Source organism: Eretmochelys imbricata, chromosome 11, assembly GCF_965152235.1.
Source record: "Eretmochelys imbricata isolate rEreImb1 chromosome 11, rEreImb1.hap1, whole genome shotgun sequence".
Taxonomy (NCBI): Eukaryota; Metazoa; Chordata; order Testudines; family Cheloniidae; genus Eretmochelys; species Eretmochelys imbricata.
In genome coordinates, this window is record NC_135582.1 from 13,879,564 (window position 1) to 13,895,725 (window position 16,162).

A 16,162-nucleotide genomic window follows, 5' to 3' on the forward strand; every position below is an offset into this window, starting at 1 on the left:
AGAACAATAACTGGATTTTCCATTGCAGGCACCCCGACCATATCTGTTATATCATGGTCCGTTGCCAGGTACCTATGTGAAGATATAGGGTAAGCCATTTTAATTAAATACAAGTTTTACTCAATAGGGGAACATGCAACATAAATGTATAAGAGGCAGCTGCATAGATTATTTTCCCATTGAAAGCCTCGTCAGCTGTTATTACTGTTTAACCCTACTGAATCAAACTCCACTTTGCTGAGGTTTAGTTCGGACCTGAAGGCTGTGCAGAACTTAAACCCTGATTGAGAATTGTGACCTTAGGGGGTTCACTCAGATTGGTAAGGGTTTCTGTCACCACTTGCCCAGTAGCCCTGGGAACTTCGGTGCTATGCAGCTTTGGCTCAGAGCCCTGGCACCAGCAGCCTACTCATAGCACAGGGATCTCATCTTGCCTTCCACCAGCCTGACTACTCCATGCAGGGTGACACCAACAGCCCACAACCATCCCTCCTGCAGCATCCAGTCCCTCTCACTGGACCCTTACAGAAGTTAAGTTCGCTGCTTCCAAGGAGGCAGAGCACACACCAGCATAGGTGTTGGAACTAAGGGTGCTGTGGGTGCTACTGCACCCCCGGCTTGAAGTGGTTTCCATTATACGGTAAAAGCTGTTTTATCCAGCACTTCACCAACTGGAAAGCTCTATAAATTGGCATTTCTGATCTTCATTGAAATTCCGGTTTATAGTCTGGTTGGTGCAGAGCCAGCAGGGGGTTGGGGTTTGGGAGGGGGTGCAGGGCATGGGCTCTGGGAGGTAGTTTTGGTGCAGGAGGAGGCTCAGGGAAGTGGGTTGGAGTGCGGGAGAGGGCGCAGGGTGCTGGATCCGGGGGCCGGTCACCTCGGGTGACTCCCTACAAGCAGCGACCTGTCCCGACTGCTCCTAGGCGGAGACACGGCAGGCAACTCTGCATGCTGCCTCCACCCTGCCCCAAGCACTAGCTCTGCAGCTCCCATTGGCTGGGAACTTGGTAGGACTAGAAGACACTAGAAGACACAGGTATGGTTACAAGGGCAATAAAACCAAACACTTTCTATGACTAAAACCTCAGCAAGTTACAATCTTTGCCTAAGCAGGTTTTCTCACCTATAGTCAGTTGCAGCTGGTCTTGGTTTTTCAGGCCAAGAAGATCCATGTTTGATGAGCTCTAAGGGTGCTGCTTCCCCTTTGTCCCCTAGGTGATGGATGCCAAAAAGGCTCTTCTTCTGCTTATATTTCTCAAAGCCTGTTGTCTCTGTTTCAAGAGCCAGGAAGAGTTACTGGGGTTCCAGTTCCATCCCCCATTGTGATCATTAAGCAGTATTTCCCCCCCCGCCCCGGCCTGGTTGTTTAGCTTGATGGCTTTGTTTTCCTTCTATGCAGATGTACTTTTCATTATTCCTTGTGGTATTACCTGGCTCCATTTACACTGGAGACACATGAAAATGGTGAAATAACATTCCTTTGTCTTAGACAGGCTGGGCTTATGCACTGTTTGAAAAACGTCTTTTAAGAACATATTTCCAACACACATCCATACTTCTGTATACAACCCCCTGTACGTACATGGTGCAATGATATTAATGACCGGTGTGTTACTGGTTTGCCTATGATACCTTACATGACACCTTTTAGAAACAGATTATGACAATAGCGTGTTGGGGCAATGAGTGTGTCTGGCCTGATGTGAGTTACTGTATGATGTGCCCTCTGCCAGATGGCACTAAGGGACTCAGTATGAACAAAATGATTTTAAACTCCTTTTAAATAGGGTTTGTCTACAAAGGCAGCCAGGTTTTTCAAACCTAGTGGATGCCCTTTAAAGCCACCTGGCCTTCTCTTTTTGCACTCTAGGAAGAGACTTGGAGCACAGCCATTTCAAAGCCCGGCTTTGTAGCTGACTTGTAAGAACAATGAAACCTCGTTTCTCAGATGGCTTCAGGTGTTTTCCACAAGGTTTTTGGATAAATAGGATTGTACTTCATTTTAAGGGCAATATGTCATTTGGCTAGTCCAGATGCAATCTAGCCTCATTGAAGTTTTGCCACTGATGTTAGTGGGGGCAGGAGTAGAATGGAAATTATTTAATATTGTGAATAGAGACCTATTGGAAGAGCTAAGAAACTAAAAACCCTGTGTGAAAGCAGTTGGCATTTGGGGATCTAAAAAGTACGTCTTTTTTTTTCTTATTATTATTACAGGTGTTGGGACATTAATACCAATGCTGCTGTCTGGTGGATCATTAGAGGCCCTGTAGTCCTGTCTATTTTTGTAAGTCTGTTCTGTGACAAGTGCTTGCAAAGTGCATTTCCAAATGTTGTGAAATCAAAGATCATCCACTTGATGTGGTTTAAAATGGTCTATCAAGTGATTTTAAACTTGTGCTTTAACTGGTGTGATACAACCTCAGTGACTTTTGCTTAGTAGGAGTCAGCATCTCTAATTAATACCTTAGGGCTAACTTTACAAAGAAAGCTCTGAGCTTCCTTCCAAGAAGCAAAAGCCTAAGGGGGATCAGGTTTCCACATCTTGCTGATTTCACATGAACTTCAACTGGCTTGTGGAAGCTTGTTTTGGACTGTTCCATGGGAGGCTCTGGAGGAGAAACAAAAGGGCCGAAGCTTTCAGCACAACAGTCGTTTTGCCTACGCTCTGACACTGCCTTGCTCAGCAAAGCCACAACCAGCTTGCTTTAGACCACATGGCCACCAGTTTTAGCTTTTCAACATGAATCCAGGGCCAAATTCTGCCCTCACTTACACCCATTCAACTCTCTTGACCCCAGAAAGATGAACGGAAGGCGGGACAACTGGGCAAGCCAATCAGAAAATTTAGCAGGACCACAGCATTTCTTTTCATTGACTGCAACAACCTACATTCATACTAGATGGGCTGAGATTTAAATTACAGCCAGGTCAGGAAATTCTGCGATAAAGTGACAAACTTAACTGTGTATTGGGGCGGAGGGGGGGTGTCTCTCCTAGAGCAGCAAAAAGCACAGCTATGAAGATGGCTCACATACATGGCAATGCAATAATATTTTAATGCTTAAAAATAAGGAATCACTCATTTAACAAATCTACATCACACAAAAGCGCATTCCTATTTGCAATGTCCACTGGGGAAAACACAGAAAGGTTCCCCTTCATGTTTACTCAAATTAACCTGAGACCCCCCAAAATTTAGCCCATTATATTTAATACAGTATGTGTAGGAAAGGGTTAAAAGCTACAGTGTAGTGGCATGATGAAGAAGCCACTGCAGGTGAGTAAATTAATGGGTTGCTAGCTGCATAGTGGCTGGAGCACAGAGTATCCATGTTGGGAGATGTGATGTGAAACATAGATAAGCTGAATTTTATTTCTCCATGCTCCAGTCTGGCTACACTCCTCCTTACCAAGAAAGGAGAACTGAATCTGTATCTGACTAGATCATATTATTTCTACTCTTTGTCTGCAGGCCAAATGAACAGAGAAAGATATTGCTTCCCTTTCCTACTTCCCAAGAAGCAGATCAGCATATTTAGTCGGCTTTCCTCCTTGCGGAGGAAAACAAAAGCACTCCTACAATGGTTACCATTATGACGCCTGCTTTGCCTGTAGTTAGTGTGGATCCAGTATCTAAGATCCCCTATATGCAGAACAAATGGTATCTGTAACAATGATTGTCAAAGGATAATTTTAATGGCTTCCTCTGAACATCTTCACCTGTGTCTAATCAAGCCGGGGCAATCAGCTGGCCCCCTAAAAGCCAAATTTTGAACAGGGGATATTTGAAAATTATGGCAACTATTCATTTTGCCAGTGTGCATCACCTCCCTTTTCTCTGGTGATTTGTCTTGAAGTTTGGATAATGAATCCTGTCCACTATTTAGTTGGGTCTGGAAGAAATTAACCCCTTGGCAGAGGGATAGCACAGGGCCTATGTGCTGTTTAAGTCTTCAAAATAGGGATACATAGGTGAATGTCACTCTCTAGGGGCACCTAGAGATTAATGTAGTTAATTAAATCAGATGGGTAAAGCCAGGCTGCAGGTCCCGTGCAGAGCACAGCAGTGCGCTGCTAATAAGAGATTTCAATAGTCTGACCTCTGTCATCCATGTTTGTTGGTTTTACAGGTTAATTTCATTCTTTTTGTAAATATTTTAAGAATCTTAATGAGAAAGCTCAGATCGCCAGAAGGAAGGGGAAATGATTTCAACCAATACAAGTAGGTTATCTCTTCACTATTTAAAAATATATATATATATATAAATACCTCACCTTTAAATAGTTCCCCTTTCTCCCATTTTATGATATCATCTTCCCATTTATTTCTACTCCTAGGAGACTTGCAAAATCGACACTCCTTCTCGTCCCCCTTTTTGGAATTCACTATATCATCTTTGCTTTTTTCCCTGAGGACGTGAACAGCGGCACGATGGAAATTCAGTTGTTTTTTGAATTAGCACTCGGATCATTCCAGGTGATATTTGACATCTATAACCTTTTAATCAAAGAAAGGACATTTCCCTCCCTTTCTAATATCCCCTCTGCAGCAGTAAAAGCAAGATACTTGATCTGCTTTTGGATTTTTTTTAATCAATTCTAATCTGGAAAAACTGGCCCCGAAATATTAAACCTGGTTGATATGGTTCTGTTATTTTACAGGGCTTTATTGTGGCTGTGCTGTACTGTTTTCTTAATGGCGAGGTGAGTTTTCTGCATACACAGCTCCTATTAAGGCACCTCCACAGGCTCAAGCTTACAGTAACAATGAGCATTAGTTCAAATTATTCCTTCACATGTGAATCCCCTTATACTTCATCTGTCAGCCTGCTGCCCTTTTGCCTAGCTTCACCTCTGAAGTTCCCCACAGTCTTCTTTAGACTTGAGTAACCTATGTAAGTATGTACCATCTGCAAACTTTGCCACCTCTTTGTCCCCCAACCCTTTCCCCAGATTATTAAACACCAGGCCTGGGAGGGAACATGAGAGCATCCTGTTAATCATTGGCCATACTGAAAACTGACCAGGTATTCCTACACTTTGGTATCTGCATCTAAATTAGGTTCTAATACACAACAGTACTTTGCCTGTCAGCCTATGCCTGCTTAGTTCCCTTAATTACCTCTTGTGAGGGAATGTATCAAAAGATTTATTAGAGTCCAAATAAATGATGTCATCTTAGATCTTTGAGGCAGGGACTGTCTTTGTACAGCACCTAGCATGATGACGTCTTGATCCATGACTATGGGTCCTAGGTGCTACCTTAATTACTGCAGAGTCGGAAACAGTTTTCCCATCCCAAGAGAATTTGAGATTTCAAAAACTTTCCCCCATCCCAAATCTAGCCGAAAAGTCAAAATCTCAAACGTTTACTAATTGAAAATCTGAAAAACAATTTTGGATTGGGTCAATCAAAATGGTTTCCCTTAAATATCAACCTTGAAAAAAGAAATTATACAATCAACTTAAATTTCTCAATGAAAAAAGCCATTTCAAACACAAAAAGGGGAACTTTTCATTCTGAAAATGTCAAAACAGGGTGTTTGCATAATTTAGAAACTTAAAAACAATTAAAAAATGGGAAATTTGTCAAAACCAACCCTTACCCTTTTCTGAAGAAAAAACATTTGTTCAGAAAATTCCCAAATAGCTCTAACCGCAATACAATAAAATAATAGTATTCAGTACCTTCCTCTATTCTTAAACTCGGGGTTAAATAAAGAGTACCTCATGTGGAACAAACATAAACTTTGGGTAAGGGGAACTGTCTCTCCTTTTCCCATTGTGTTGATTCCCTGCAAAAATGCAAGGTTCTACACAAACTCGCTGACCAAAATGTTCTGTGACTTTACTGCTTAGGTTCAATTGGAAATTCACAGAAAATGGAGGCAGTGGCATTTAAGCCAACACATTCACTTGAATCAGCACCTCAACTCTTCGTCCAGTAACGGAGGAAGTGGTTTAACCCAGGTGATGCAGATGATGAAGCCCAGCCCTCAAGAGCAAAAGAGGCAGACTATCCAGAAGTCAAGTGTAATTTAGCAGACAAAGTGCAGTCCAGGCTACTTCTGTCCTAAGACACACATGGGCTGCACCAACTCCCATGGTCTGCACCAGGAACTTCCTGAATGTAGCCGAAAGCAGAACTTGGCCCTCTGTCAACTGTTCTTGCAGCAGATCTGTTTGTCTATATCCTATATAGCGGTTTTACTACTATGGTTATTTTGCAAGGATTCTGCTCTTTCCTCTCCCCGCCCTTCCGGTTCCATGACAGCTGAAACCAGATTATATACAACATTCCTTGTACCTACATTACTTGAAGGTACTGAGAAAGCATCTGGAAGAAAAGCTGCAAACATTTGAAATGGGGTGCCTGGGCCATATCCGAGGAGGGACAAGGCTAGGTAAACTAAGAAATGATGACATCTGTAGCACTTGGCCATGTTCATTAAAGAGCACCAATTACAATGGATTGGCCGTGTTGCTAGAATGACCCCACACCAACTTACTGCAATTGTTCTCTATAGAAGAGCGCACAGAGAGAGGCTGTGGACATCCAAGGAGAGAGAGCGGTATAACACAGTGCATAAAGCCACCCACCCAACTCCTCAACAGGCTCAAATGGCAGCTTAAACCAGACATGGATGGAATCTTTTCAGACCCTCAGCCCTACCCACCCTTGGCGCTAGAAAAAGGAGACGATGATGATTTCTGCCTTGTGTGATGAGTCAGCCTCGAGTTACCTCTGAACCTGAGCTTGCTTAAATCTAATCAGTCATCCCTGAGCCAGAGAGTGTGATGAGTCGTCAGAGGCAATTACCTGCAGGTCCCAGGACATTCAACCAGGGTTCAGCCAATACACAGGTGAGGACTAAGGCAGGTATATAGGCCCCTACGGGACATAGTCTCTCCGGTCTGCTCAGTGTCATTACCTGGCTGGGATCATTCCCATTGCCTTGTAGTTCTGTGTTGCCAACCAGGCTGTGGGCGGTCAGGCCTATTGGTTAGGGCAAGAGTTCATCCTACCAATAAGAGCTGGGTCCCAGGTGGGTGAAGTCCAGGAAACAAGCTGAGGGTCACGACTGGAGAGACAGAAGCCAAATGCTAGAACCAAAGGGCATGGTATGCGCTGAACGGCTGTGGAGGCCAGGCTTATAAGCAGGACTGCTAAAGCAGCAACCAATCAGGGGCTCTGGCACTCTGAGGTCTAAGGCGGTGCGGTGAAGCTCACTGGTTGCCTACCAGCACAATTAGTCAGGGAGCAGGTCAGCAGCTGGTCTGGACCCTGACATTCTGACAGACTGCTCCTGCTCCCGCTAGTCCTCACTCCTGCTTCAGTGCCTGGGTCTATGCTAGCTAGACTCTGCTCCTGCCTCAGCTGCGAGCCTGGCACTTCTGACACCTTGATACACTCGTTAATTCCTTCTTCCTATACCATGGCTTCCTTCCGCTCCATTGTGGCTGGATTGGACTCATGATTATAAAATGTTTCATATTTCTTTTCCTGTTGAAGGCCGGACTGTAGATATGATTCTACTTTGCAGGATGAAGGTTGCACAATATATTCTAAAGCACCATATTAGTTGAAGATGTAGAATTAGTTGTTTAACCCTTTGTTTCACCCTTAAAACTTGTCTGTCTTCAAAATCTCCCAGTTGTAGGTGAAATATGCTGGGAAGGGTAGGGCTTGGCTCAGCTGTTGTTTCTTTCCTACTAGGTATCCATTGTGTAGCTAGGTTTCAGTGGCATCGGAATATATGGGAATAGTTTTCTTCCCTTCAACTGTTCTAACAATGCAGTTATCAGAAAACAACACAATTGTATTGTCTGGGTTAATATGATTACTTGAACTGGTAGAAGCAGAGACCCATTCTGACAAGTTCCCATCCCTGTTCCCCCAAATAAAAAAAAAAAAAAGCCTTCGACATTTACTGCTGTGTCTATACTTGTGAGATCTGTCTGTCTGGTCTTCCAAGTGAAGGCAGGGGAAAGTCTTTACAGATTCTGCCTTATGCAATACTACTGAAATCAATGAGTTTACACAGAGCATGACCTCACTGGTGCTACACATAGTGCTTAATTTGTGCCAGGGCTTGCCGGGGCTCAGCCCAGCACCCCTGGGCTTGCCACATCAGTTATGAATGTAAAAAAATTGCTTGAGCCCTGGCACCTAATTGCTTGAGCCCCAGCACCTCTTTCATTACCAATTAAGCACTGGCTACACAAATATACCACCTGACTTTCTGGTCCAAAATTCTGATTTTAAGAATAGTATCTTGCCAACAGAGTCCTCTTGGTCCCGATTAGGAAGGGATGAAATAGTTCAGCTGGAAATAAGAATCAAACCAGCTGGTGGCTGGATATTTTTGAGAGCTTAGAAAAAGTTCATTTACATTCTTTTCCTCCACTTGGGTTAGTGCTTTTACTCCTGAGGGAATTCTGCCCCCCAAAATTAAAAATTCTGCACAATATATATATATATATATATATATATAAAATTCTGCACATTTTATTTGTTGATAAATAAATGTGGAGCCTCCAGCATGGCAGTGGGATGCACAGGCCACTGGGTGCACAGAGGTGGGATATCACCAGCAGCCCCCCTGGGACAAAGCCCCAGGGCCGTGAAGTTGCAGCCAGTCCTGACAGTGTAAGGGCAACTTGGGCCTGTCCCAGAAACACCCTGGGGCTCTGCCGCTCTGGGCCAGGTGTGGGCAGGCAGGCTCAGCCCAGCAGGATCCAAGTGTAGAGGGGCTTAGTGTGGGGGAATCCAGGTGTCGGGTCATAGAGTTCCATGTGGGGGCAATCTGGGGCTTAGTGTGGGGGATCTGAATGCACAGCGGCTCGCTGAGGGGGTTTCAGGCGCAGGGGCAATGGGATTCTGCAGTGGGAGCTCACGTGAAGGTGGCTGGGGCTCAGCAGGAGGGATCTGGGTGTGGGGGGTTGGGGTTCGGCAGCGGGTCTGGGTGTGAGGGGCTCAGCGGGGGCGGTTTGGGTGCTGGGGGAATAGGGCTTAGTGGGGTGAGGGTCTGAGTGTGGGGGGCTCATTGAGTGGTCCAAGTGCAGGGGGGCAGGGCTCATCAGGGTGGGAGTTCGATGGGCCTGCTTACCGGGGGGAGCCCCTACTGATGTTGCTGCTGAGGGGACGCCAGATGCCAGGCTCCCGCTCCCCTCTCCCTCCCCCGTTTCCACTATCCTCTTCTCTTCCCCATCCCATCTTCCTTTCCCACTGCCCTCTTCCCCATCTCCTCCCCCTTCTTCTCCCCACTGTCCCCTGCCCCTTCCCCCTCCTCTGACTCCCACATCCCCTTCCCCTGCCCTATCCCACCACCATCCATCCCCACTCTCTCTTCCCCTTGCCCCTCTTCTCCCATTTCCCCCAACCCATCCTGCCCCCCTCACTCTGCCCCACCATAGGCACTCATTGTTGTACAGAAAACAGGATGGCTCCCAGCACACAAAGGGGAGCCTGACTAGCCTAGGACCCAGGAGGCAGCGTCTGAGCGGCACTCTCCTTCAGTCGTGCAGCTCTGGCTTGCAGAAAGGGGGGGTGACCCTGCATGCCCCCCCACTCGCCCTTGTTTGAGGGGGCAATGCATCCCAAACTTCACCCACTGGCAGCCCCAGCCCCCTTTCCCCCCTCACAGCTTCTCTTTGCTTCCCCATCACTTTCTGGTGAGCATCTCTTCATATGACCTGTGCCGTTGACTCAGTGGAACTACTTGGGTGAGAAAAGGCCCATCACTAGAAGAAAGGGATGGACAATCTGGCATTTGTGTAAACTCAGTTTCACCATATCCCTCTATATACAGTTAGCTTCGCTGTTGATGTTATAGCTCACCCACCAACAGGAAAACAAAAATGTTTTTAATAAAGAAAGATTCGAGTATAAAATCACACAAATTGACAGGACTTCCCAGGAGCGGGCCTACCACCTGGAACCACTGTTAACTTGTGTTTTTGAAAATGGCTGAACTTCAAGTTGACGGTGTCTCTTTAAGTTAGGTCTAGTCTACACTGAAAAGTTACTTCAGTGTAGCAACATCTCCCAGGGGTGTGAAAAAGCCACACCCTTGAGACATGTTGTTAAACCGACCTAACCTCCTGTGTAGACAGCACTAGGTGGATGGAAGAATTCTTCCACTGACATAGCTACTGCCTCTGGTTACCTACAGCAGCAGGGAACCCTTCCTGTCACTGTAGTAAGTGTCTGCACTGAAGTGCTTCAGTGGCAAAGCTGCTGCGGTAGCGTTCTGAGTGTAGCCTTAGCCTGACTTACCCATAGCAGCAAAAGGAAGGATCATCAGAATGAGGATTAGAATATGGGAGTGCTTGGCATCTAGCCGGGTGCTTGGGTGATTACATAACACAGACGTAGACAAACATCTCTACTTCTGGTTTACTTACCTCAAACAGATAGAACCTACAGGCTTTTTGTGACTCACTCAGCCCCAGTCCATGTAGCATATAATTAAATTTCCCTCCCTCACAACATCCCAGATGCTGCCAGAAAGATACAAACATTAATCCAAATTTTCCATCACACAGATACACAAACCTGAACCAAAACCAACAAGAGTAGCTAAACAGTGTGTACGTTCCCAGTTTGAGAATAATTTATCAGTGAATTCAATGCCTCTGATTGTTGCATGTTTGTAGAGAAAATCTTTACAGTACTTCTATCTGAATACAAAATTGTAGGTCAAGAGATTTAATGGGAAGTAATCAATGTAAATTTGAATATTAATGCCAACTGTTATCTGATGTAACTATTTGCAAACCCACAAATCAATGGAAGGGTTTAGCCTCAGAATATAGTGAAAGAGAAGAGGCATCCAAAGACAGTAGCTGGCTACATGTGAGTCAGCGTTGGTGTAAGTTTAATTTATAGGTCATGGAAATCCTTTCAGATCAAAGGTGAATCCTATTATCAACATGCACTGGAATAAACACCGATCCAAGCAGGGTTTGATCACAACAACCTCTGCAGTCACAAAACTGCATTCTCTCCCCCCACTTCTTTTCCTGGCGTTCTAGTACCAAATGGAGTTTTAAAAGGTCATTCTGTTTGATCTACTTAACCCTGTTAGAGGAAGTGTTCTCCCCATTCCATGTTCCTGGTATTCTACTTTGGGCATTTACAAAGGCATTAATCAGCACAGGGTCTTTTTTTCGAAAGTGCAGAGCACCTGCAAGGCCCATTGTATTCAGTGGAAGTTGGGGAGGCTCAGCCCTTCTGAAAATCAGGCCCGCAGCATCTAAGTCCCAGATGCAGAAAGACACGTGCACTATGTGTGTTGAGAACTGAACATAAAAGCCATCCGTTTATTGCATACACTAGGCACTCCCCCTGCTGCTCTTCAAAAGCAGTAAGCAAAACGGTTTTCTTTGCCCTCTATGGATATTTCTGCTAACAGCACTGGTGCTGTAGGGGAGACAGAAGGCAGCTGCATGAATTCCTACAGCACTAGACTCATACTGAAGTGTGTACTGAACTGAACAAAAATCAATAGGAAAATAGTTCTCAGGAAACATTACAATGGGGAATAGGACAAAATGATTATAAAAAAAGTTCATGCAAAATTCCGAATCTAGTCACCTGGGGCTACTTATCTGCCATTGAACAATGAATGTAAGTATGATTTGACTATCAGAAAATCCATTTTCAGGGTTCATTGATCAGATGCATTCCTTTCCCAATGCATTGCTCCCTTCTATTCAGTATGCTGCACTTCACTGACATTTGTTAATCATAAATTGAACTTCTATAGCATCTTTCAGAAAGATTCTCAATCTGCCCTTAAAGAAGTGAGTCTGATCACACCCCTTTGAGCTAGGAAAGTATTATCTCCATTGTATAAATGAGGAAAATAGATGTTGATTGCCTTTCCTAAAACCACTGTAGCAAAGAGGAGTGACCTCCCTCGGAAACCGACAGCGAGGGAGGGCCAAACGCCCCTGGGGATGCCTCAGTCACCAGGCTGGAAGCAAAAGGGCAGGATAGGAATAGGAAGTATAAGAGGCGGGCTCTGTAGCTCAGTTGGGCTGGAGCTGCTGACGGAGACAGACGCTTCCAGCCCACTGCTGGAACTGGAGCCCGCAGAAAACTTCTGCTGTCCTGAGGACTCACTTGAGCTACCAAAACTGCCAGACATGCCCGATGCTGTGGGGCTGCTTGGATTGCCATTGGCAGTGTACCCTGGGGAGACGGAAGATGACCCCAGGGTTCAGGTACATCCTGAGGGGAAGGGAGGAAGTAGCCCAGGGGTAGCGGACTACTGTCCGGCCACATTGCTAGCTGATTCTAGGTCAACGTGTTGTGGCTGGATCCCCACGGACCCATTGGCTGTGCCACTGTTAGGGCCCTGGGCTGGGAGCCGGTGGAAGCCTGTTAGTCCACTGTCCGCCCAGCTAGGATGCTAGACCGTTTGTTTGGTGCCCTGCCCTTGCCTGAGCCCACTGAACTATTTGCTGCTCTAACCTGCCTGAGGGTTGGAGCCTTAGAGACTACTCACTTCCCCCTTTTTTAAGACTTGTTCCAGGGATGTGACAGCAAAGGGGTGTGGCCTCCCTCAGATACTGACAGCAAGGAAGGGCCACACCCTCCCACACGCCTACAACCACATGTAAATTTGTTGGTAGAATCAGGAGTCCTAACTCCTGGGATCTAGCCCCTAAATAAAATAAATACACAACCTCCGAATAAAACTTCTGGAACAGAGATCAGGTCGTTCTTATATATTTCGCTTAGTTGCCAGTATCTCAAACTCAAAGACCAACATAAAAATGGGAGGGGAGGCAACCACATTTGTAATGTAGTGGCCTAGTGAGGGCGAAGAGAAAGACTGCAAATACATGAAAGGAGACAATATAGAATTTTGTGGTAAAACAGTATGTAATAGAAGCGAGGTGCATGTGTGTGTGTCTATGTAGGGGTAAGGGTGTTGCCCCTAATCTACATGAAACACTGCAGACTGCATTTCCTCTCAGAGAGAGATGGCCTGACTATGCAGGCTAAGGGGGGAATGAGTAGTCTCCATATTAGATATTAAGTGGGTGTAGACCACAGCAGGCCAGCTGGCCATATTTGAGTATAGAACAAGATGTAATGGCAATAGTTTCTCCAGCTGCCTTTCTGATCAGTTTTCTTTTAGTGTGTGTGTGTGTCTTCATTTCATACACATTTGTTACATGTGAGATTATGTATATATTTCAAGTGGTGGGGGTGAGGGAATGAGGAATCCATATAAGATCTATTCATACGGTTGCATACAAACAAATTATAGTTGAACAGAAAAGTCCTCTTATTTCAAAGTAGTTTATTTAACATCATCAACTTCAGGAATATTGACTTTCAACCTTTTTTTTTGTCTTAGGCTTTAGAAAAGGTACAAACTACTGTATATACAGGCATTTATTAGATGCAATAACCTAAGAAAAATTAACAGTAGTATTAGCCTATTCTGCAGCAGTTACTAATAAAACACACCTTATAATCACAATGTATAATCAAGCACAATAATTTGCTAGACAAAGCCAGCTATAGAAGGAAACTTTGCACAATTTTTTCAGTAGGGTACTTTTTCAAAAAGGACTTCTCATTTATTCATAAAAATGTATATGACCATCCTTAAGCACAAGCAACTGTTATGTGTCCCATGTGGACGCTCTAACTCATTCTCTGATTTTTCCTCTTTATATATGACTAGTGGGGATATACAACTCATGGTCCACTTTCCCCTCCTCCTTCCAAAAGGAGCAGGACAGGAGCACCCTGGGTCTAATTCTTGCTAGTGTTAAGGCTGGCCTCAAAGTGCATACATAATTTATTTCCATTGTTTTGAAGTTACCAAGAAGGAATGTAATTTCATCAAGTGATGTGTCTCCACAAAACCCTGGATACACTGGTCATGGATCTCATGCAAGTGCTCCATCACCAGGTTCATCCTGCTCAGAGGTACTCTGTGTTTGTATCCCTATACCCAATACTGAAATGCTACTTAACGATGGTGTAAGGCACTCACTCCACAGACTGACACAGTTGATATAACCAATGTGCAACAATTTGAGGCTTAATCCTGCAAACGCTTGCTCATAAAAGGAGCCCTGCTGAAATCAATGGGATTCTTCCCATGAGTTAAGTGGTTGCAGGTTCAGCTTCTAGTTATGTTAAACAAACTGCAATTCGGGGAAGCAAAAGCACCTTATTTAAATAAGACAAAGAGCTAGGATCACAGTGCAGCATGGCATAGGCAGATCCAGGGGCATGTATCTAGTATTCCTTGTGCATCCCACATTCCTACTGAAGGCAACAGGAGTTTTAGGTGCACAAGGAATCCAAGAATAGGCCCAATATTGGAAAAAGATAAAATTCAGTAGTTACTCTGGGTAACTTAGCTTAGTGCATTACCATATCAGGAAGACATACAAACTAGGGTGCTAGAGAACAATATGTTACCAGAACAAGACATACATAACTAGATCTGGACTGAAAACTCACTCGCACTCTACTGATGAGGAACACAAAAAGGTTTAGGTGTTTATTCTGTGAAAGTTGACATCTCTTAAAAAGAAAATATGAGAATATTTCCGCATTAGAAAATGACTGGTCAGTTTAAGAGCATTGTACAAGATTACAAAGTATATGTACTCAGTGCTTATTATTCTTTGCCTTAAAGAACAGATTTGCACAAAGGATGACATTTATTCATGGCTTGCATAAGTAGTCTTCTCTCTCCACTACATTTATTCCACAAACTATACTGGTGTGTTTGTACTGGGTGAAAGAGTATGTTTTAGAAACTGGTGTAGTACAGTAGATTAAATGCCTTGCTCAAGAATTATTGATTCAAATATAACTACAACGAGGAAGCATGTTTAAATATTTGTCTTTATAGAAATAAAAAAAATCTTTCCAGAAGACATAAAATAGATTTTATCAAACGCTGTGAAACACTTTCTAAATGTTTTAATCCATTGTCAATGGAGTGGTCTACTTTGAACAGGAAGGATATTGAAAAGAATTTGGAGCAATGCTACAAGCACTAAATCCAGATGCATGTAATTCTGCTTCTTCCAGCCATGCAGGAACTTGATTAGACTGTCAACAGCTTGACTAATTTTACTACATCAACAACTTGCAGGGTTTTTTAAGCTGTAATGAACGTATGCAGCTTTTTAATTAGAGATCTTAAGTCTGGCATTCTGCTCTCCATCACACTAGCAATTTCACTGACTTCAGTGGAGTTACTCCTGATTTACGCCAGCACTCAGTGAATGCAGAATCAGCCCCTCTGGTTACCTCATTTTTGCGGAAGTTTATTTTTTTATGTTTCCTCATTTTAAATCACAAGGGAAAACCATTTTGTCTAAATTGTCAGGTCTACAGATTTTCTCTCATCACAGAAGAGCCTCTACATGGCAAAGTGAATGAGTTTATTTCTCTAGCTACATGAGTGCAATAATTCCCGTTGACTCACTGGGAATTACTGGTATTGTTCAACCAGAATAATTCTGACCGTCTATGGTAAAAGGCAGGGGGAAGGATCACTGTGGTGGAGTAAATCACATCAGCTAGCTTAACACTCTCAGGCCACGTCTACACTACCCGCCTGATTGGTGGGTAGTGATCGATCTATCGGGGATTGATTTATTGCATCTAGTATAGACGCAATAAATCGATCCCCGATCGCTCTGCTGTTGACTCCAGAACTCCACCAGGGAGAGAGGCGGAAGCGGAGTTGATGGGAGAGCAGCGGCCGTCGATCCCGCGCCACGAGGATGCGAAGTAAGTGATTCTAAGTCGATCTAAGATACGTCGGCTTCAGCTTTGCTATTCTCGTAGCTGAAGTTGCGTATCTTAGATCGATCGTCCCCTGTAGTGTAGACCAGTTAGAGTGTTGCTTGTCCCGGGAGCGAAGTGAAAGGACAATAGACGAATGATCAGAAATAGCAAGGCTGAACTTTAATTAACCCTATGGGCCAAAGTCTCCCCTGTGGGGATATCAGGGAGCCAGTTAGAGCGCCCTGATTCTGAGTCTGAGTCTGCACTGGCATCTACTAAAGTATCCCATGAGTGCTTACATCAGAAGAGGCTGGAATAGGGTGTCTCATACAGGAGCAGGCGCTGCTGGCTTTATGCCAGTGGATAGTTCCCTCT

The 16,162-nt window shown here is 44.4% G+C and overlaps 1 protein-coding gene across 1 annotated transcript in view; it reads left to right on the forward strand.

Moving 5' to 3' along the window:
• Positions 1–6,045, forward strand: part of SCTR (secretin receptor) — a 28,614-nt gene extending 22,569 nt beyond the window's left edge. Inside the window, exons 8-13 of the mRNA XM_077829942.1 lie at positions 29–89; positions 2,218–2,287; positions 4,134–4,225; positions 4,342–4,480; positions 4,666–4,707; positions 5,863–6,045. Of these exons, the coding sequence (XP_077686068.1) occupies positions 29–89; positions 2,218–2,287; positions 4,134–4,225; positions 4,342–4,480; positions 4,666–4,707; positions 5,863–6,045 (587 nt within the window). The remainder of the gene's footprint in view (positions 1–28; positions 90–2,217; positions 2,288–4,133; positions 4,226–4,341; positions 4,481–4,665; positions 4,708–5,862) is intronic.
• Positions 6,046–16,162: the final 10,117 nt, after the last annotated feature.